General features: G+C 37.6%; 2 protein-coding genes across 4 annotated transcripts in view; both read left to right on the forward strand.

Annotated features, from left to right (window-relative positions):
- The window catches only part of LOC128858371 (uncharacterized), a 71,904-nt gene extending 49,233 nt beyond the window's left edge, over positions 1-22,671 (forward strand). Inside the window, exon 3 of the mRNA XM_054094577.1 lies at positions 21,362-22,671. The gene's annotated coding sequence lies outside the window, so the exon portion shown is untranslated. The remainder of the gene's footprint in view (positions 1-21,361) is intronic.
- Positions 22,672-22,778: 107 nt separating this feature from the next.
- Positions 22,779-24,192, forward strand: part of LOC128858370 (protein-tyrosine sulfotransferase) — a 37,426-nt gene continuing 36,012 nt past the window's right edge. For all 3 annotated transcript variants that reach the window (XM_054094574.1, XM_054094576.1, XM_054094575.1), the window contains exon 1: positions 22,779-23,197. In XM_054094574.1, coding sequence (XP_053950549.1) covers positions 23,039-23,197 — 159 coding nt within the window. In that variant the 5' untranslated portion in view covers positions 22,779-23,038. The remainder of the gene's footprint in view (positions 23,198-24,192) is intronic.

Here is a 24,192-nt window from a genome sequence, read left to right on the forward strand (position 1 = left end):
GTTAAGGCTATAAGACACGCTGTCATTTTTTATTATACTAATAGCCGAAGGTCATAGTAGCCAGTGCTTTAGCTCTTTAAGTGGAATAGTTATTTATAATTGTTACTCTTTAAAAAAAAAAAAAAAAAAAAAAAAAAAATTCTGTAATATTTTGGTCCTAATTTTTTTATGATATTAATGTGTGGTTATTCTTGAAGGATATTCAAGAATAAATTTTAAAATGTAAAATGCCGTACCAATTAAAACGACCATAAATTTGGTTTGAAAATTTACTTTTATTCAATTCAAAGCAAACAATTAATTAAGAATCAATTTACTTTTGCTCGATATGGCAACCTTTTGCCTTAACTATGGACTTGAGACGGTGCAAAAACGAATCGCAAACTGCCCAAATGTGACTTGCCGGTATTTTGGCCCACTCGCGGACAATGGCGTTTTTCAGCGCCTCGATACTGGTGAATTTTTTTAGATCGGACCTTGCTCTCCAAAATGGCCCAAAGAGAAAAATCCATTGGATTCGCGTCTGGTGAATTGGGAGACTTTGTGCGGCCGTTATGAAGTTCGGGCGTTGTTTTTTTAGCCATTCTTGGTTCACTCGAGCCCTGTGAGACGGTGCCGAGTCCTGTTGAAACGTCCATGGTCTGCCACCGAAATGTTTATCTGCCCACGATTTCAAAGCAACCTCCAGAAAACTTTCCCGATAATATTTCGCATTTACCTTGACACCAGGCTCGATGAAAACGATTGGAGAGCGTCCATCTGCGGTTACAGCGGCTCAAACCATTACCTGTGGCGGCTGCTGCCTCTTGGTCGCCAATCGATGACTCAAATTCTCATATGAACGGTCGGCGAAATAAACCCTATCGTTTTAGTAGTTTATGAATTGCTCAATTAGAAAAATTTGCTGGTCAGAAAACACCATGTTCGGAAATTAATCGCTTTCGGCCAAGCGAACCAACTCCTTCACTCTCTCAAGTCTGACTTGTTGCTGCTTTGCTGTGAGATCACGCGCCTTTTGAATTTTGTAATGCTTGGCTTTGAGATCATTTTTCAGTATGCGGCGGATGCTACGATCAGATATTTCCAGTTCTTTCGCCATTTGATTGGCACTTCGTCGGGTGTCGGGGATTTCGTTCAAGTCCTTCTTCATTTTTTGAACCATTTCACGTGACGTTGCAGTCTTTTGATGACCACCTGTATGACGTGGGACTTTATTTACTTTAAGGTGCTCGATCTTACGAACAATCGCTGGTTGTGATTTTCCAGCCAAATATAATTCAATCCCACTATGACGTTCGAAATCCATTAGTGATTTTCTTTTCTCGCGTTTAATCTCGGCGCTTCTCAGCAATACTCTGGACTGTCATTTAGCCTACTAACAGACAGCTGATGCTCGTCTATAATTTTCTGTATATTTTTACTGAGAAAAGTGTGAATGTATATAGAGCTTTTGGTTGATGCGTATATCATTATATTATGCCAATGACATATTATTATGTTACGGCTTAAACTATATTTTTAATTTACTAATAAAAAAAGCTGAGGAAAGGCAAAGAATGTTTTTCTCAAAAATTTGACGTGATACTTAAAAGCATAACAAAAAAATTATTTAATACACTCACAAACTGAACACTCGCTTGCTTTTATGAACAATTTTCTTCTTTTCTTTTAAATAGTATTTAGTTTTGAATTATTATATTTATGTTTCTATTCCAGCGTTTCTCACATTGCTCTTCATTTCTAACTTTCCATTTCTATCTTCTTTCGCTCTCGTACTCTTTTCTTTTTTCAAGTGCTGCAATTTATTTGGCATTTTATGAGCCTTTTTATTTGACATCAAAGTGCAACGTCTTTGATATTTTTATTTTTATTGTTTTGAATCTAAATAGCCGCTTTCGTCCCAAAGACCATGACAGCACGTTTAAACTAGTTAGACTAAGAAACGGGTTAAAAACACAAGTATATCACCAATATTGAACTCGTGTCTAATCATACAAAAGTACTCCGGATGTGTTTATAAACCTGACAAGCACATTGCTTATGATAACTTTACCGTATTTATTGAAAATTTTAGCCGACATTGTTAGAACAGGAGTTTTCAACAGTGATTTGCTTACTGCAAACAAATTTTCACTAGCAATGCAAAATCTAGGTTTTTTTCAGTAAACACTTCAACCCCTACACATTACACCGAAACTAGCAGCACGCTTTTGCATATTTTTTTTGTTCAAGTGATACACCGCTCGATAAAATTATGTTTTGGTTTAAAAACAAAAATATGCCGCGCGGAAAAGCTTTGTCTGAATTTGCAGGGACAAATTTTAGCTTGGAGAGAAAGAGGCCTTCTAATGCGAGAGATCGCTTCAAATTGAAAAAAGAAGGAAAACTGGTTTTGCATTACTTCCATTTGAAATAAAAGTACGGATGTAACAAGAGAAGTCATACATAGAAAGCCAAAAATTAGTGCTTGAGATGTTCTGAAAATCAGCCGTAATATTAGCTATAAATAAATAAAATCTCCCAGCTGAAATTAAGCACACTCTTAATTTGGAAGTTACTACCCGTCGTGTGTAAAAAATTTTGCAAACGGATTATATGTAAAACGAATACCTAAACCTAAGCAATTGGTACCAATTTTGGGAAAATGAAAGGGAAAGAATAATTTTGTCAGATGGTTCCCAAATGTATTAGCATGATAAATAGAAAAAAAGGAGGAGAGAGCGTCTCGAGATTTCGGAGAGGGTTCTGTCATGGTTCGGGAGCCATTAGTGTCAAAGGCAAGATGCCTACATACAATATGTTTCACATACATAAAAATGAGTAGTGTCAACGTTGAACAGTGTCCAGCTTGACAACGCAGCTGTTTACGTTTCTAAAGCAAGAAGATTTTTTGGCAGCGAAAAAAGTGCTTATTTTATTTGTGAAATTACCCGCCTATGAATGGAACAATGCCTAGCTTTACCTTCGCCAATATGATTGTGTACGAGTATCTGTCGAGTCCGCCCTCAGTGTGATCAATCTAATGCGATTGGTCTAGACGGAATACATTCCAAATTTTTCAAATGTTTACTGCCTAAAATTGCACCTTTTTTTCTCACCGTTAGAAGTCGCTAAAATCATTCCGATTAGTAAATCGAACTTTACTCCCATCGCAATACGTTTTCGTCCAAGATACTTGAGCGCATTATGCGTGCTCAGATAAATTATTTTCTGAGTCGAAATCTGTTGGTCAGCCGGCATCAATCTGGTTACCGTGACTTTGCGCTTCAAAAATGTGCCCAATGCTGGTCTAGAGTACCAAATTAGATTTTGTCCAATAGTTTGCCCATTGGAATTGATGGCTTTCTCAAATTAAACTCATGTTTAAAATAGTATTTATTACTAAGCTCATTTATATTTCGTTCTCCATCGCAATTGCGCAGTGCAATTTTTTGTATTGCTTTTGTTTTGCTAATGATTAGTAACAAATTACCAACGCGTGATTATACAGGAATTTTCGTATCGTATGATATCTCGTAAAACAATAACACTGCCCCAATTACACAAGTTGACACAACAAGGGTACTTCGATAAAAAAGTGTTTTGTAGACAAATTTACGGTCGCTGAACACGAAAATGAGTTTCGTTGTTTTTTGCAAAGAAGCGTTTTCGATATGTGGGCAAAAAATATGGTTTCTAGGTCTTCATGCAGTACAAAAACTGCAGAACAGCGAAACTAGGTAAAATTTTATAAATTCAAAAATATATACATATATAGAATATATTCAGCCTCTTTGCTTTCGTATAGTTTTTGTGTCGATGGGAATAGTACTTTTTGGCGCTTACTTAGGCGCTTAAATTGAAGAAATTTCATTTTCACGCCGTTTTGAATCTCTGTAATTTTTATGCATTATTTTTAGTTTATAAACTTTGTAAGAATAATAATTAAAAATTCTAAAATGAAAGACAATTTTAAGCCTATGGAAAATGTAAAACTTATGACAATCTAAATAAAAGCGGCCAACCTAAATTTTTGTCACACCCATACTTTCAGCTGAAAATTTGCCAAATACTTGTTAATTTTTTATCGTTTCTCCGGTTGCACAAATATATTAACGCAACAAATCAGAATATGCCTTATATAGGTTACGGTGGTTAGGGTGTAGAGAAGGTCCGCTTAGACCTGGATGCCCCTTGTGATATCCATAAAAGTAAGTTTCACTCACTTTTCTGGAAAACTGATTTTTCACCAATATCTCGGACACATTTCTTTGGAAAAATAACTGAAACTAATTTTCGTGTTCAGCGACACCAAATTGGTCCAAAAAACTCGTTTGAAAATATTTGTTTAATAATGTTATTAAAGCACGAACATAACTTATAAAACAAATTTTTCACTTGTTACAACACTTTCTTAACAAACTGTATTTGCGCTGAAAAATTTAGATTGGATCGCTTTGATCGCTATAAATACGAAACTGGTAGTGTATTGTTTAGTCAATGAGTTGTTATTGGTGTAGCAATTCATCAGGTACTGCCAGTGCGATGTAGTCGCCGATCGGCAGCGTTTAACTCATCTAACGGTGTGCTCTTTCGGCGGGTTAGGTCCAGAGGGAGAGGGGTGTTAGGTGAGGCGGCTTGAGAGGGCATGTGAATAGGCGATTACAGAACCTATATTGAGTATGTCGTGGGCGATTATGGATAAGTAGGGGTTTGACTTGCTAAAATATCCAAAACTTAATTGAACCAAAATTATGCAGGTTTCACGAGGCAGCTGAAGCTCTTCGTCTGCAATGGGTGGCGGTTGGATTCCGACAATGGCATTCGGTGGTCGGGAGTTTGGGAAGGTGGTAAGTGTCTCCCGATAAATGTCGTTTAATGTCTGTATATATATTATCCGATTCAGTAGCTGCAGTTGGGTTAGGTGTTGGATCTTGCCGACGTAGTCGAAGGGATGCCTTCTGTCTCACCTGGGAGATTACTCAAGGGCTAGCAAGTATCTACAGGGATGCTGCCTGGGGTAACACCCTAGCAGCAATCGCTTGCTAGTACTGGGGAAGCTTTGACATTTATGTAGAAGATGAAGGCCAGCGTGAAAGGATACCACCCTACGGCACTCCTTGCCTTATCCTCTTCTGTTCTGAGTTGTGGTTTCCAAAGAAGACAGAAGATTGCTGACCACACACGTAGTTCGCGGACCACCTCTTCAGTCCCGGCGGAAGGGTCGAATTCTGGATATCATCTAGTAGCGTGGCCTGGCTGACTGTATCAAATTCTTTGACAGTTTCCTTGTAGAGGCGAGTTTGATTAAGCCGACAATTAATCTGCGTATTTGTGGCAGTGAGTGCTGTGGTGGTACCGTATACTCTACGGAAACTATATTGATGTGCAGCTGGCGGGTAGTTTAAAGGTTTGATTTGGTTGAGTAATATATAAAAAATACTTCGAAAAAGGTCGAGGTCCTTTATTGCATTTTTCCCTTTTTTTAGCGCCAAATAGCTGAAAATTAAATGAGAGTCTAAAAGAAACCACTCTGTGACCTACCCTTTATAATATCTTAAATTTGTAAAAACCAATAACAATTATTTTTAATCAAAAACTTCAAACAAAAACCTTGTTATAAATATTTAATGGTATCTATATGACATTTTCTACGCTTAATTAAAGCTTCACAGTTGAAAGAACTTGCAATACGTTTGCCATAACTGTTGCAGAGCAATTTTAGCTATATATGTAATAGAATTTTCCGTGTTCAACTTCGCCAACTGATTTGTGCACATACATACAATACATATTTACAGAAATATTCTACTTAAACTTGTACTTTTCTTAAGTACTCGTACAATCGAAGTTTCCGCTACTGGCAAGTACCATTCGCTCCCTCCCATGAGTTTGGCTTGTCGTAAATTTTGTGGAAATCTATTTAAGCCAACAAATGAAACAAAAGTACTAATTTGAGTGGAAGAAATTATGAATACATAGCCAAGCAAGCATAGCAAAGTTTTTCCCATTTTCTACCATTAAAATTGCGGTCAAAGTTTAATTGCCTGCATATACACACATACATATACACAAAGGACACAGTTTGTACGAAAAAAAAACGAAAAAAAAAGCACAGGGAGATATATTCGTAGAGCTCCATTCTCTGCAATGCTTGAAAGTTGCGTAAAGTGTAGGTGTACTACTTATTCAACGATACCCTACGACTCCGGCCGGTAGTTGACTGTCGGCCAACACATTTCCATACGCTTTGCATTAGTTGATAAAAATGAAGCTGCAAAAAATATTATTATTGCAAACACATTCGTTGAGTGAAAACTTTGTACAGGTCGCCACTTTTATATATACACATATATACATGGTCGTCCTGTGGCAGTCTCGTTGGCTCCTTTCCGTGCCTGCTGTTTCCTTGTAGTTCCTACTCCAACGACACCACTTGGCTAAATGCAAAACATCGGAATTTCGTAATTAGAATAGTTAAGTGTTGAACAGGCGACAGTCGTACGTTTGCACATGACACGTCTAGATTAACACACAAACTTAAAGAATATATGTAAATAAATATGCACATATCTACATATGTATGGGTGTGCGTGCACTGGCACATGGCAAAAGTGACATGCACATGACTCAGAACGCCGGTCACACGACACACATGGCATGGCTTTGGGCTGACCTGTGCGCGGGGTGTATAATTTGGAATGTGGTCGGTTGGTTGGTTGGCTGGTGGACTGCTTTACTACTGGTCTTCATTTGTGGTCATAATGGTTTTTCGTTCGTTTGTTGTGGCAATGCGCATATGATAGTATGTGGGTTGTTTGGATATTTGGGAAGACAAAGATAATATATTTACGAGCATTTGTACATTTCAAATATTGTGTCGGTTAATTTAAATTTTCTATTCCTAGAATCTAAATGTGGAGTAAGTTCATACATTCGGATGCGAAATTTGCATAATAATTAAATGAATATATTTTAGAGATCTAAGCTTCATTTTGGCATATTCATATTGTGCTAATATTGATTACGTCAGACTTTAATCGATTTGTTGTAAGAAACTTGACTTTTTCGTTGCAAAAACCGCTAACATGATATGCCGAGAAAACAAAACTCTAGGAAGGCTGTCTGTTATATTTTGCGCCCCTTGATGAAAATACAGTAAAATGACTTCATTGTCTTTCCAAATATACATTTCACGTAAATATTGAACAAATTGAGGGTACTTGTTTTAATAGGGCGCCGCCGTAGTTAAATGGGTTGGTGCGTGACTACCATTCGGAATTCAGAGAGAGCGTAGGTGCGAATCTCGGTAAAACACCAAAATTAAGAAAAAGTTTTATTTAATAGCGGTCACCCCTCGACAGGCAATGTCAAACCTCCGAGTGAATTTCAGCCATGAAGAAACTCCTCATAAAAATAAAAAAAGAAATGTCTAGCGTTCGGAGTCGGCTTGAAACTGTAGGTCTCTCCAGGTGTGGAACAACATCAAAACGCACGCCACAAATAGGAGGAGGAGCTCGGCCAAAAAAGGGTGTACTCGCCAATTATGTATATATTTTTTTTCACAGATCAAGCGCGACTATTGTCAAACTAAATACATATTTTTTTTTCAGTATTCATTAACATTTCACCATTCAAAGTCTTACGCCTCAACAACGTTTACAAATCATACAATTGTATTACTGCTTGTTTGTTTCTTTTGTATACTGCAGATGTCTAGTTCAGAAGTGTCAAATATGATTGACGTACAACGCCATTTGCAAAAATTATAAATCTACCTACAGGGCAATTAATTTTGCTCTAGCTTGTAAACCTTGTTCCTCCATCATGGAAATTTGCCTGCACCATAATTCCAGACTATTTGCAGTTGATAGTGAACGCCTTAGCGTAAAGCATGACTATTTTGGTGCATTATTGCAGCGTAAATATTTTCAGTGCTCCATTGTAAAGTGTTAAGCAATTTACATATCTTAGGAGCGAGTTACCAGCTTTTGGTGGCACAAATGAAGATGACAAATCACGCATTAGCAAGCGCCGCCTTACCGCTCTCACGAAAGTTGAGATTTTTCAAATCCAACGTGATATCAGTTTTGCTTTACGGTGGCTGCACATAGAAAGTGACCGAATCCATCACTTCGAGCTTCCAGGTTTTTTTTAAATAACTGTCTGAGGAGATTTTTCGTATATTTTTTTACCAACATTTTGCTGAATTCTGATTTGCTTAAAAAGGTGCAAATAGAGCCAGTCGAAGTGCTCTGAAAACGCTAAAAATGGAGATGGGTTGGTCAAACTCTACACAAAGGCGAAAAATGCATTGCTCGAAAGGCAGTGGGGTGGAATCCTCTTGCAAATGCTGGTCGCAAGCCCGGTGAACCGAAGGAAACTTGGAGGCGAACAGTCGATGAACAGTCGAAGGGGAATTTGGAGGCATCTGGAAGAGCTGGAGCGAATTAAAGCACATTGTTAAGAATCGCGCCAGATGTTGCGCTGGCGTGGTTGATGCCCTATGCCTTACGAGGGATTGAGCAGCAGAAGAAGAATTGCGGCGCAGACTGAAACTGTACTGAATCGGCATTAAAAAATCGAATTAGCGACTTCGATCGGTTGAGAATCGTTAAAGTTATTCACTAATTCCATTGACCAAATGCGCAACCGTTACATGTGAGCATGCAATTTCTCACTAATTTGTCTTAATTTAAAAACTTCTTTGTAGTACTAAAAAACATGAAGAAACCCGAGTCAGGCAGCGCACCCACCAAGCCACGCAAAAATAATAGAAAAATCGGCTAAAAAACATAAGTATTCCCTGCACATATGAGTGGCAGCTAGCACCTTTTGGTGGCAAAGCACTTTTCCAACTCGGAAAGGTGTTTCAGAGGCCGCCGCCTCATTCACGTGCTAGATGTGAGCTATCGCACTTACATACCTCCAATTACATACCTCTTTTTGCTGAACATACTACTGGTATTTACTTGCATGTGGCATGTAACTGCTGGAGGTTACTGAATGCCACTGCCATGCAATATTTTATGAATAAACCTACAAGCGCACTTTGTGCAAAACTTTTCGCAAACTGCGGATGTTTGTGATTAGTGTGCGTAAAGTTTCGCAAAGCGATTTGAGTGCTGCCTGGGTGCCTAGTTGTTGGTGTCTAGTGGGTGATGGCTGGTGGCTGCGGATTGACTGGCTGGCTACACATACATATGCACACACTTATCTATGAAAGTGTATAACTGCCGCTACGAGTTGTTAACGCATGCTGTCGTGTATGCGACTTAACGGTACTTGGGAATCGGTATCGCACATTTGAACATGTGTTGCGTTAAGAAGTTCCATCCGTGTCCTGCGGCGAGTTACTCAGTTGTTCTAGTCACTTTACGTAACACGCATGGATTAGACAAAATTTTCACTTCAACTTGTACATATTACTTATAGACATTTGTATATACTAACGAGTCACAACTACTTCTTCTGCTCTGCAATGCTGCTGGTCCGTTCGATTGTTCTTTGTGTGGCTAAAGTTGATGAGTGAGCAGCAAAAGTAATTCAAGTTGACTTGATTAGAAGGCATAGCTTGAAGTGGTAGGCAAGCAGCCTATGCTGAGAATTTGCTAGCGCCTTCAGTTGGTGGTTTGATTGACTTGTGTGCTTACCGCTTGATTGAATGACATATTGATTTAAGCTTACAATTTGATTGAAAAGGAGAACTGTATGGACTATCAAAGTCATACCATTTAAGCTCACAAAGCGAAGATGCCATCAAGTTGTGACTGCAAAATGCACCCACCCGCCCAAACATGAAGCATATAATGATGATAGTCAACGAAGGCGCTAACTGCTAGCAGGCGTTGTTAAAAAGGGAATGATATATGGGGCACCTGTTTGGTATAAAGCCAGGCACCACTCGTGGTAAATTCGCTGCATTAAGTCAACGTATCACCGATGTGGTCTTAGAGTATGTAGCTCGTTCAAACCAGTATTGAACGATGCAGCATTAGAGGTCGCCGGAATGGACCCCGTCAATATATTGATAGGATAGCAGTAAAAAGCAGCATAGCTTTTTGAGATTAAAGTCGACCGTCCGTGGCAAGAGAAACCAGCATGCGAGCCTGGCAGCAATGGTGGGTCAATTTGACAAACGACTGTTGGATGCACCGGACTTGATATGCTGGCTTATCAAAACACACGCCGAAGTTACTTCTATACGGTTTTTCAAAAGTGACGCCTGTGTCAGTAGTGAATAATTCCTAGACGGTACCTTTTTTTTTGTAAATCATCTTTAACATTTGTCAAGTAGACAGATGCTCAATTTTGCACGATAGAACTATGCGTTAAAATTATTGAAACTTATTATGAAAATGCTCGAACTTTAAGAATAACATATCACAAAATTGTGTTTTTGTGGGTGGAAATAGCCGTCCGAATGAATCGAAATTCAAAAGTTGGTGAAAAAACTTCAAGAAACTGATTCTGTCGAGAATAGAAAAAGGACTGGTAAACCAAAAACTTGACGTTCTGTTGAGAATATTGCTGTTGTAGCGCAAAGTCTTGCTGAACAGCCTTCAACATCGATATTTCGACCTTCTCACCAATTAGGCATTCACTGCGGCGGGGATGCTATTGAACTACACTCCGGTTCATTCAAGTGGAATAATAACCGATACGGCGAAGAGGCTGAGAATACTCGAAAGGTTATCGCAAAGTAGCAGCGACTAATCGCCTTTCCCTTCATAAAATAGCATTTGGCGGCACTCCCATGGGAAGTGGAATTCGAGAAAAACAGGCAACAGCCATCCATATACCTATACCTACAGTTGTACATTTACAGACGCAATTTGATGTAGCCAAGAGAAGGGTACTCACAACTGCTGAAATTTTAGTTTCATATATAAATAAATAGTTAAAACGTATTTCCTAAAAACCTTTCGAATAATGTTGACAAAATAGCAGCAGCTACACAAACAAAGAATTTGTGTCGGAAAAATAGGCCACACGTAACGGGTGATGACAAAAAATTAAGACTGCTAGAACTAAAATTGATGTATAGTTGAAAAAGGTTCCTGGTCAGTCGTACATCGGAGTCTTGCGGGGATACCTTCGAATGACTGCTGACCGGTATTTTCGTCAATTTTACGCTTACGTGCATGGAGTCTCTTTCGACTTCTTCATAATCTTTAGCTGTCCAGTTTTTTGTATACCAGCGAACTTAAATTTCTACAGAAATCTTCTATGCGCTGACATTGGGGCAGATTCGGAGTGTTCCGCTCTTTTGGTACAAAATTAACTTCTCGCTTCTTTAAAAAGTCATAACCTCTTAACGGCGCAATGGAACGACGGTTTGTCAAGCCGGAAGATATAGTTGCTTTTAAAATGGTACATTTTTCATGAAAGGAATCAAAATTTTGGCTAAACATTCTTTCTTGCGTACTTCGTTCGCTGCAAGACTACTTAACTTGAATCAAGGTTGCGAAATTTCCTTCTCGAATAGTGCGATGTACAGTTTTACTTTTGTTTCAAATTTGTGCTTGAACTTCAATTTCACATTGAATTCACGTTTTGAATTGTCATTCGCAATTTAAATAATTTCAAGGCACCTGAGATTTTCTGTTTTTATGTTGAAATTTCGAATCATCCATCGGCGTTGAAACTTAATTTTAGATATTTGTTCACCTTAACTTCTTTTCGGCACTTTATTTTAGTAGTTTTTTAACAATTTGCCGATATAACTCTGATGGCAAATCATTTTTGCGATGTCATCGCGTTTGCTCTTGCCATTAAGTAATAGTCAATGGAATCTTTCCACTGCTACATTGTCTTTTCATAGCTTTAAGAATTTTATATAAAGTAGATTTTGGAAACTCCCTCGCCATATTTTGTTTCGAGACATCTTAATGATTTTTTTTTTGTCTGGAAATATAAACTACGAATTTAAATTAAAGGACTTTAACAAAAATCTATTTTTTTGTCATCACCCGTTACATATGTATGTACCTTGTATATCGTTGCGTTGCGGCATTTTAATCAAACTCAACACTCGAAAAAACCCGCGAACATTTTTTAGTGAATGTGTTTTCAGTCAGCTGCACAAATATTTATGTACCATTTCATTTTATTTGTCCTAAACATAAAAGAAAGCTGAGAGAAAAAAGAAGTAAAAAAGTCTTAGCTTTGAGTCAACGCCTCTATACCCAATGCATGTAACATTTGCTGGTTTTTTAAGTTTGAAAAAAGTACTCTCAGTTATTTCTTACATACCACTTCCACATGACTGTTAGATTCAATCAATGATTTATAATTTCATACAACTTTTGAAGTTCTAATTATTTTATAGGAGGGCTTGGCTGTTAACGTAATTGATTAATAATAAGTAAAAGCTTCTTTGGCTAACTGAAATAGACACATTCGTGTTAAAAATTCCTTTTATTTCCATCTGTGCACAGTATAATAAAATATCAAAAAAAAAAAAAAAAAAATAAAAGATGAGTTTTCATCCCCGAGTTCGGTTTCTTAATCTGCCATTGACGTGGTGTACTGTTGGTTTCTATTGCCCTTATCAGATGTTATTTACGTATACCTTGTGTTTAAGTAAAATTTTACGAGGGAGTCCGTGCAAAACTCCCTAATTGTCTGAATTAAATCTTTTTTTTTTCGACATAGTCTCTTTTAGGTTTATGCACTTCTTAATTTTTTATTGATTCCGCATAATAGGATTTGTTCAAGTCTAAAAAATAGCCATTTGTTTCTGCAATCATCTCCTCCTTTGAATAAATTATTTTTCCTCGCCAGAAATTTCTTCAAATTGGGGAACAAATTGTAGTCCGAGGGTTCGAGGGAGCCAAATCTGGAGAATAGGTGGAATGTGATACGAGTTGGAACCCACTTTCCATTGATTTTGTGACCATAACTGCTCAGACGTGCGTTGGCGCGTTGTCCTGTTAGAAAAGAAAAATCATTCGACTTCCTCGATTCAAACGAATGCCAAAGACAAAGAAATCGACCGATCTGGCTGAAACTTGTTGTGTCTTCTTCCAAGAGATGTTATTAACTAAATATAACTTCTATACGCGCCATCTCTGTGACTTTTCACGGACTTTTAAAAGGACCTTTAATCTGTAAGATATACTTGTACCAGTCAAGCCGTAGACTGAATAAATCGAAATGTAAATGAAATAAGAAATTACTTTTCAGTTTTATCTTTAAGTCATTTTGAAACTCTAATCGGTAAGGTTTTGTTACCATAGATTTAATCAGCCTTTATTGTTGCTTTTCAAACAAAGTGGATTGTTGGCCTATATTGAGTAGATAAATGTGAATATTCACGCTGTAAAAAGTTCTGTATGGTCTGTAGATGTAGCCGTGAACCGATTCCACGAATTTTCTTGGTAGCGTTACAGGAGCTAGTAAAGGTGCTGATATTAAATTCGCGCAAAATTGAAGTAAGGAACTCTCTTTGGACAAAGACATTTTAGCATAAAATTCTTTTGGTTTCTCTAATATTTGTATGTCTTTTTAAAAAAAAAAGTTTGTTTAGTTGTTGATCTCTTCATTCAACTTAAGTTTTTTAGAGTCGAACCTTTTCTGCTTGTCTATAAACTGGAAATAGGCACAGAGCGCCTTGAGGGTGAAGTGTACCCAGCTTTTGTTTAGTGTCTCTTAAGCTTTTGTTTAGTTCGTGTGATGGTTTTCTGGACACACGAAACACACTTATTCTCATTTGTACGAAAATGTTCTAATTTCTTATCCGAAAGATATTTTTAAAGAAATAGTCTTTGTGCTACGGGGTTCTGGACCATGGTATGCGGTAGTCAAGAAGTGCATTTGCTTATTTTAACAAGACGAGAGATCTATGAAGACGACGTTCGCTCGGGAGGAGTAATAACGATAGTGACCAACAAATTGCTCAAAGTTGTTCAGGCCTCTCATAAAATCATAAATCTATAAAGGTAAATGTCTGTGCGTTGTCCGCGCATCACTACAAAACGACAACGCCAAATGACGTACAAATTTTTATACATTCATATTTTCACCCAATGAAGGTTATATATAGGCATGTTTTTATGATGGAACTCCCTTCCCACAGCCCCCAGGCCTCGCCACCACTCTCATTCGTCACTAATAATCGAATATTTGCTTAAATTTAATCTACAAAATCTTAGTTTTTCCTATTTCCCACTATTTATAGCACACTCTAGACTTCATAATCCGCATAAGCTGTTCAACTATGACCCTCAATCCCTCAAAACTACTAAACGCGATCGGGGCCGCGGGTTAAAGCTAGTAGTGTATATATATGATTTTATCTATATTTTAAACAGAAGTTAAGTCAAAAAAGAGGGATTCTAATATCTCTTGCCGACAAGGGCATTTTGAACTAAGTAAGCAATTCCTCTCTCGATGAACAAAACTAACGCTCTTATAAAGCGGCATCATGCCTGTCCTTTTGTGGGGCGCAGAAGCTTGGACGATGAAGATATCTGATATACCATGAAAATATTCCTCCCGGTACCAACTGGTGGTGGTAGAAAAAGAGGAAGGTCTCCTCTGTGTTGGAAAGATCAGGGGGAGAAGGACTTGGCTTCACTTGGTGTGTCCAACTGGCCCGGGTTAGCACAAGAAAGGACTAACGCACTTTGTTAAACTCGGCGAAAATCGATTAAACTGATGTCGCGCCAATCATGAAGACGAAAAAGAAAGTAAAAGGAAAAATTTAATACTTTTATGCGTTCATGCATGTGGTATAAACAGAAAGGAAAAAACGAAATAAATAAGAAATAACTAAAAACCTAACAAAAAAGCTAAACGCTTATGTTAATTTCATTTTATAGCTCAGTTGGGCCAGAACTATTCTACGGGACGGTTTATTGCTCTCCTATCGAAACATACAAAAACAACATAAAAAAATATTATAAATTCACTCTACCACTCAACCTTCTTCCTGTGAGTATTAACAACTACCGATGATTGACACAATCCCAGCAACGACATTCCGTCTAAACGTTACTGGAACTGCCGCAATACATTCTGTAACAAAAAATAGCAGCGATAGTTGTGACAACAGCAGCCGCTTGACCCCAATTGAATGGTGTTTCTAGTTATTTTCATACTCCATCAGAATATTAAACATTTACATTGTCATTCTGATCACTCCAAGCTCCCCGCAATTCAAAACGTGGTCGAATTAAATTCAACCAAAAAAACACCAACTACAAATAGAAACACGTAGAATAGAGCCGTGCTTTGATGTTTGTGTGCTTGTTGATGTGATGTTGTTACATTTGAGTTGAAATTTATCGCCTGAAGCAACTCTTGTGGTCTATTATCGGTAATAAACGAAAAGTGGAAGTGTCGGCTGTTTATGGTATGCGACTGTGTATAAATACAGTGAGTCACAATGTAAACCATAAAACATCAATATATTTGCAATACAGGACGAAGTAAGCAAAACAGTTTAAGTTATTATTTTTTCGGTACTTTTTTATTAATAAATATAGGAAATAAATTCAAGTAAACATAAAAAATATTACCTTCAACTTACACTTAAAAAAATTAATGAAATGTGATTAATACATCGCTCGGTGTTTCGCCCTTACTTATTCCCCGTTCCTGTTTTTCTGCTTTCCCTTTCATTGGTACCGGATTTAAGTTCAAGTGAGCTCCTTTGGGGGCAAATACCTAACCTCACATAGCTAATTCATGTATACGGTTCACAGTGAAAAATAAATAAATAAATTAAAAAAATTGTTAAAAATTATTATTCGTTTGGTTGATGACTTTTTCGCTTGATGCGGTTTTATATCCTATTTTTGCGTGTAATCCAAGCTAGTTTTGCTCATTCTTATAGTTCAAGGATTATGCCATGAAAAAGTTTCTCATAAGAAATCTTCTGTCGTTAGGAAGTGCATTTTCCATTCTTTGGAAAATATCAAGACGCACGCCACAAATAAGAGAAAGAGCTCTGCAAACACTCAAAAAGGGAACATAAGTTCTCTATGTCAGTGTGGTGTGGAGATTGAGTGGGAGTTTGAATGACCTTTAACCAATAATATAATAGCCACTCTATAACATGAGTAGAATGCTTCTGATCTTTGTAGTACCTAGTGAAAGTGGAACTTATCCCGGATTTCACAAAATTGACAGTTCTGATGCTCAGATGCATCCCCAAACCATGACGTGAACTATTTTAACTTGAACTGTTTCGTTTATTTCGTCGAATGTTTTTATCACAATTAATTTAATATTTTAATTTTTGGCCTAATTTGTGTTTTTTTTAAGTTTCTATAATACAGCCCGCGATAAAGTTTTTTCTTCTCCTTTCCACCGCTCGGGAGCATAGGGCCTTGACAGGACTCCATCGAACACCGGTCTTGTTTTTGCGTCATCTTTCAAAATTTCGATCAGCTTTAAAGAGTTTTAGTTGTTTTTCCGAATGTCCATAATTTTTTTCTTTAAGTACAGTTTACCGTCTAGCAAAAATTGTATACCTCCAAATTTCAAACTTTGTACAAAAATTGTAAAAATTCAGAAAATTTTCAGCAAAATTTCAAATTTCACAATTTTTGGAAAACATATGGGTACGAAGTTTTATTATAGCCCATTCAATATTAATTTAATAAATATGGTCCACCGACTTCTACTGCTTCTGCGACCAATTCTCGGAAACTCCAACATACCTTCTCAAATGCGATGCTATAGCGAAACGGAGGAGTAGACATTTTGATCTGGTATGGCCAGAGGAAAATCACATACGCTGAGCTCAAACCAGCTTCTAGGTTTATTGAGGGAGGAGATACTGTTTGGATGAGGTACTGTAATGAGCGGAGGGCATAAAAGATCTGTAAGTCGTAAGTGTAAACTTCTTTTTGTTCTATTACAAGTTAATGCTTTGAGCTGTATACCGTGCGGGGGCCATTGCAACAAATAGACCTTGGGAGAGGGGTTATACTTACACTATTTCTATGCCTGAAGTTCTCCAAGTTGATGCGTTATCTTCTACGAATTGGGTGACATACAGTTTTATGTTGCCTTGGGATAGTTTTTATGAGAAACTTTTTCATGGTAGATCAATCAGAAGCTAACCTTTTCTGCTGGGAAGCGATCGCAATTGTTATAGAAATTCTTCTTCTATACTTTTTGTCGTTTCTTCTTCACAGAGGATCTACTGATTGGTAACTACACACACCACTCGGTTAGCATATCCACCAATCCTTTGTTATGTAAACAATTTTCTAATATCAAGTGTAAAATATTTGAGAAAATTGTTTGTTCTCAAATTAACTTCAAAATCGTTACTTAACAAGAACAACGTAGTTATTCAATGGCCCCAGAATAGACATCTTTGGAAATGTAGCAAAGCTCATTGGCCATACGAGTGCTAATAACCAAATTTATCTCAGACGTGAATCCTGTCTTAGTTAGCTGATGCTTCTGATTTGGATCATTCCCTGCCTTACGGAGCTGCCCGCAGCCTATTATATAATTACGACAACAGTGTCCCACAGTGTAATAGTGGGAGGTTTGTAGATCTACTTTACCTAAAATAACAAGTTGGTTTTACTTCTGCTTTGATGAGCGTCTGTCCATATTCTTTTCAGGGTTTGTTAGATTTGTAATCATTTTATCTTATCCCGTAGTTGAGGACTTTCTCTTAAGTGTGCTGTGGTCTGGAGCCCGCAGTTTGATGGTAGCTACCAAAGTAAGAGGAAGTAATATTTACTCTCCGGACAGTGAGAAAATTATAGAAGAGGGAGACTAAACACAGCCTGAAAGGCTATGTGGAACTAAGCAGAACTGCATGCAAATAAGTAACATTTAATTTCAGATAATACGGAACAATTTTTACTTCTTGTTTTGTTTCTTGTTTTTTTTTTTAACAAATATTCTTCATTATGACCTCAGAGGCGGGTGCTCATAGACGCTTTAAGGTTTTGAGTTTTCGTAAGAATACCAAGAAATACCAATTGTGATTAACACATAATTTTAATACAATACTAAAATTTAAATTTAAACTTAATTTGAAAAAAATGAAATTTGGAGTGCACATTCTTTTTGTCTCGTGAGTAAGCAGGTAGGTTATGTACTACTCTGCACTATGAAAGTCGTTGGAGCTTTGCAGTCTCGTTGCACTGCATGGGGAGCGCAATCAAAAACAAGTAAAAAAGGCAAAATTCGGTCCGGACCGAACTTTATATATATCCGTCAGCATCAGACAAATTTAGTCTTAATATATTGTAAAAAAATGGGAGTCGTTCTTTTCTCAAAAATATTTATGTCGTTTCTAAATGAGGTGGTGGGCGATGCGTGTAACAAGTGTGAGCGAGTTTTATTAAGAGCTACTCATGGATTAGGCTCACTTGCGTGGTATGTCGTTTTTCATTTAAAACACAGAAATCACTTTCTGTTTTGAAAATTACCGTTATTTGAGAGGTGGGCGTGGTTACTGTCCGATTTCGCCAATTTTCAATTACAAACTACCTTAGACAAAAGGTAATTAATACGTATATGGAGTTTCATTGAAATGTATGAGCTTTCGAGTTTTCATGCATACGGACGGACGAACAGACGAAAGGGCATGGCTAAATCGACTTCTCTCATAATTTGAACATTTTGGTATATATATATACATATCCAAGAATGATTGCGCCCATCAGAGCGTACGTGACGTCACGTTTGCTGAGTTGTGCAGTATTGCCAACCATTTGCTCTTCGCAATAAATTTAGTGTTTTTTTATACCCAAAATGCAAAAATTTTTAAGTTTCGTGTTTGTTTCTTTTTTTAATTTAAAGCTACCGAAACTTTAAGTTAAAAAACAAACTATATTAATAGGTCTATTTATAAGTTCGTGCGGTTTTACAACAGATGGCGTAACTTGATTGTTATTCCATCGATCCACATTTCCAAACATTCATTGGAGAGCTACTGTCGTAAGGCACAAACGTCAGTATAAGTTTTTTATTTGAAGCGTAAACAACAATATTTTTACCACACTTGAAAATGTCGAATTTCGTGCCAAATAATGTGCTTTTGCGGGGAACGTGCCAGAAGTGGTTTGCACGCTTTAAAAGTGGTGATTTTGGCTTGGAAGACGAAGAACGCGAGGGTGCGCCGCCAAAGTTCATGGATACCGAATTGGAGGAATTGCTCGATCAAGATCCGGCTCAAACGCAAGAAGAGGTTGCAAAAACTTTGGGAGTTGATCAATCAACCATTTCCAAACGTTTAAAAGCCATGGGAATGATCCGAAAGGTAGGCCATTGGGTGCCGTATGAATTGAAGCCAAGAGACGTTGAACGCCGTTTTATGGCATGCGAACAACTGCTTCAACGGCACAAAAGAAAGGGTTTTTTGCATCGAATTGTGACTGGCGATGAAAAGTGGGTCCATTACGACAATCCAAAACGTCGGGCAACGTATGGATACCCTGGCCATGCTTCAACATCGACGTCGGCGCAGAATATTCATGGCCTGAAGGTTATGCTGTGTATCTGGTGGGACCAGCTGGGTGTTGTGTATTATGAGCTACTGAAACCGAATGAAACGATTACGGGGGATGTCTACCGACGACAATTGATGCGTTTGAGCCGAGCACTGCGAGAAAAACGGCCGCAATACGCCGATAGACACGACAAAGTTATTTTGCAACATGACAATGCTCGGCCACATGTTGCACAAGTGGTCAAAACATACTTAGAAACGCTCAAATGGGATGTCCTACCCCACCCGCCGTATAGTCCAGACCTTGCGCCATCCGATTACTATCTCTTCCGATCGATGCAACATGGCCTGGCTGACCAGCACTTCCGTAATTACGATGAAGTCAAAAAATGGATCGATTCGTGGATTGCGGCAAAACCGACCGAATTTTTCACAAAGGGAATCCGTGAATTGCCAGAAAGATGGGAAAAAGTAGTAGTAAGCGATGGACAATATTTTGAATATTAAATTTGTAACCATTTTACGTCAATAAAGTTTCAAATTTCGAAAAAAAAACCGCACGAACTTATTCATAGTCCTATTATTAAACAAAAAAAGGTCTAAAAAGGCCACTCTGAGAAGATTTTAGTGCTAATGAATTATTTTTTACTCTTATAAAATTTGATAATTTGAAAGTGCAAATTTAATTTTTGGCTCCATTTAAGGTTATGCAAAAATATTAAATGCCCCTCTCTCGAATCTTCTTAAGATTGAAAACCTTTTTACACATTTTAAAAAGCCTTTGAATTTATTGAATGCAAATTAAAACCATAGAGGTGTAATCGTTTCTTCCGGTCACCAATCCTTAGTGAGACATAGGACATTAAGAGTTATATTCATTGTAAAAATAATCAAGAAAATGCCAGAAAATACTAAAGAAACCATACTGACATTTTTACAAAAAGAGTACCTTATCTAGTTACATAACTTCAAATATAGCAAAAAAGTCGTTCCCTTAACAAAAGAGTCTCGCTTAACAAAAAAACTCATAAATTAAATTGTACATAAGCATAACACATTTATTTAAAAAAACGCACATTTTAAAGACAATTTGTCACGCATACAGAGTTCTTGAAGTGATTCAATAAAAATTTGTTGGGTTATTTTCTTTGAATGGGCATTTTAGTGCGTTTTTATATCCAAAGCTAGGCAACACTGCAGTAGCGAGAGAGAGATTTGACTGCCGAAAGCAGAAGAACACCAACAACACCTTCAATCGCGGGCAATGCCACCAGATGTTAAAAAAAAGTAAAGCTAAATAAAACTGAGTGAATTATTTAAATAATTATTAAAAAATGTATATTTTACAAAATTAATATATAAACATGACATTTTAATTAGAACAGCTAGAAAAATGTCATGAAGAAAGAACTAAAACTCCGAGACAAAAAATAATAAAAATAACAAAAACAAAATGCTAAATCAAGTTACGAAAATGGTAATCTGGCCATACTGGAGCTAAAATCACGTAACTAGTTGTCAAATTCGCTGAGCGCAAAGTAACGGGACCACGATAGGCGCCATCTCATTATTCTTGTCCATTAATAAACATAAAAAGTGATAAATGTTTTAAACTTGGATATCGAGCTAACAAACTGCATCATTATATTTTTAAGAAGTCAAGATGAGAAAATGTAATTATTGCAAAAATAAGCCACTGTGCGGCGCTTGTATTTCAAAATTAATGCTACTTGTTGAACGCCTAGCCTAAGTGCTGCTGTTGTTGCATGTACTATCCTAGACTTCACGCGAGTATTGAGTCTGAACGAAGTATTGTGGGGAGAAGAGGTCACAAAACATCTTCAGGTCGAAATACATGCCACACGTTTTTATTTGTACCATAAATACTAAGTACATTTAATCAACAACAACTTAACATTTTCTAACTTTCTCAACTTTTTATTGTTTCAGATAAATGGCACTCTAACAACACCTTAAGGTCAATATGAGCAAAGACGTAAAGGTGATGCCGGAGCAATAGCTTACCATCAGCAATAAAAATAATAAATTTAAATCATTTACGGCATTTAAAACATTAGAAGAAGAAAAACGAGTAAAAAAACGAGAAAAAAAAATAGACGAGAGGCAAGACGATTCTTTCGTCTTAACCAACAGTGGATACGGAAGAAGCACAGAAATTCTAGATACAACAAAAAAGTACTATAAGCTCAACGTGAAAAAGGTGTGCAAGTCAGTGCAAGTGCAAGAGTGCCAAACCAAACCGGCTGTGGGGGCGTATGTGGCTGGGAAATTATTCAGCGCACAGTAAGCACGCGAGGAAGTCACTTGTCTTTACTTGCCCAGATAAGTGGTGAGAGAAGGCATGCTTGCACCTACTACATAGCAATTCAACTGAGTATAAGTAGGTCTTGGCAGTTGGCAGTTGGTCATAAGTACGGACGAGTGCAGTAGCAGAGCAGAGTAATTTCCTTTGCCACCTTCTTTACATTTTCTTCATTGTGGCCACATTGCATGCAACTCATCATCGCCACCACACTGTGTGTGTGTGTGTTTCTTTTTTTGTTTCATGCTTTTGGTTCGCTTTCAGCATACAAATGAAGAAATATGAGCGCGCGTTGTTAACTTAAAATGTTGTTGAAGAGCAGCAGCAGAAGCAGCACTCAATTGCAACAGTGTAAAGCATGCATAGTGAGCGCTAAAAGGATACTAACAACTATTAAAAAGATTCCAACAACAAAAGTAAAGAACGTAAATTCAAGAGTCGCACAATCTCCCCTTAGCACTCATTCGCTTCTGTACCCATTCCTGTACGCGTCATCGTCAACGTTGCCTGTGACGTCGTTAGACTCATTGTCCCCGTCGTTATCGCCATACACATCCTCATCATCATCATTACCCGGTTTATCTGTGCTGTCTCCAAATAATATTACATAGCAGAGCTGGACCAGCGACTAATATCACAGCTATATGCTAGCGCTAAAATCAAATCTTGTGCAGCTTTAAATGAAATATTAATATTTGCCCTCATCCATTGGCAAGTTTTTGGAAAACGTTTTGCCACCAAAATCAAAGCGTAGTAAAAGTGGTAGCGCAGTATTCTTCAAGACCAATATACATATATAAATAAATATATCATTCATAAAGCCAACAGCTCGGTGGCAACGAATCTGCTAAACCTTAAACGCACAATCGTAAAGACATCAACCTACTACAAAAAGCTAAAAAAAAAAAAAAAACAAGGAAGAGAAGAATTTTAAAAGTAGCGGCAAAAACCCTGGCAGCTCTCAAGTCACTTCAACGGTTCCCAGAGCCCTTTGAAGCTTTGCAATTTCAGCACTTTTACGTTGCACTTAAAATTCATAACTCTGTGCATACACATACACACTCGCATACACATGCATGTCTGTTGATACTCACATAATTATATACGTAAATAAATTTGTAACATATCCGTCGGCTACAAGTACACGTTGCGGCGTCACAGTTACAGTTACAGTTATCGTATTTAGACTGTTTGTCCCGTATAGGAAAGTCGGTATTTTCGTGCCTCTTTGTGGGTGTGTGCGTTTTACGTAGAATAAGTAATTGTGTGTTTTGTGGAGCCAAGAAACGGCAATTTGCTTCAAAATGCGTCTGCAATATCGCAACAAAAAAGCCACGCTATGGGTGATGGTCGCCGTTGTCGTTGTCACTATGTTCGTCTTCAAATTCACCGAATTCGCACCAACTTGTTTCTTTAAGAACGACGTGACATCACCGGATGGATCGCTAATGGTGCACGAAGAGGTAAGAGATATTTGCTGCAAGCAATTTTTTTACAAATGCATACATCCTCGCTTACATATGTACATCAGGATGCATCACTCTAAAAAAAAAAAGGTCATTATTTTGATTTCGATTTTCGAATGTATGCATACCTTTTAAGCTTAATCTCTTCTATCATCTGAGATCATTTTTTGGCGAAATATTTTTAAAAACAAATTTTATTTATGAAAAACTCAATTTTTGGAAATATTTTCAAATCGCCCCAACTCAGGTAAATCTTAATATTTTTTCGAAAAATTTTTGCGTAAGTCATAAAATTAAATAATAATAATAATAACAAATCCTGGCGGAAAAACCGTAACCTTCCCTTTGGTGAAGCACCCTAATATGCGTGCACATTGTATACGCACTAGGATCTGGGGAGTATACCCAGGATTTAAATATTCATTTTTTTTCAACGTCTAATAAATAAATGGGTATGGGTACGGATTTAGGTAGATAAGTGAAATGGTTGTAATACCACTCTACACACCCCAAGTAGTACTGAAGTACCGTTTTGCTGCAGGCAGATATCTACAGCCAGCCAGAGCTGCTAATGTAATGCGATTTAGGTTGGTGTACTGCCCCAGGCTGTCGAAGAAAGGAGCACCCAGTGATCTTCATAGTGCGGCTGCCAAACCCGGACATTTACAGAGAGAGTGCCCAACAGCGCCCTTCTCTGAAAGGTGTCCACAGTTTCTTCAATGGCCTTTCTCCAAGCTTTTCCGCTGGTGTGGCGATCCTCCAATGAGCGGTAAACACAGCTACTAGTTTGCAAATTGAATGGCGACGAGTCCAAAGGTCTTTCTGAATCCTCCGTATATTATACTGGGGTCACAGTGTTTTCGAAATAGCACATGAAGTTCGATCATTTCTACGCTTTCCTGAAAAATAAGTTGTGCAATTCCCCTTTAAAAAATAGTCGATGACCGGGTAGGAGTTCTCGGAGATCATTTCAGTCTTTTTTCTGGCAAGCT

The sequence above is a fragment of the Anastrepha ludens genome, chromosome 3 (assembly GCF_028408465.1).
Source record: "Anastrepha ludens isolate Willacy chromosome 3, idAnaLude1.1, whole genome shotgun sequence".
NCBI classification, from domain to species: Eukaryota; Metazoa; Arthropoda; class Insecta; order Diptera; family Tephritidae; genus Anastrepha; species Anastrepha ludens.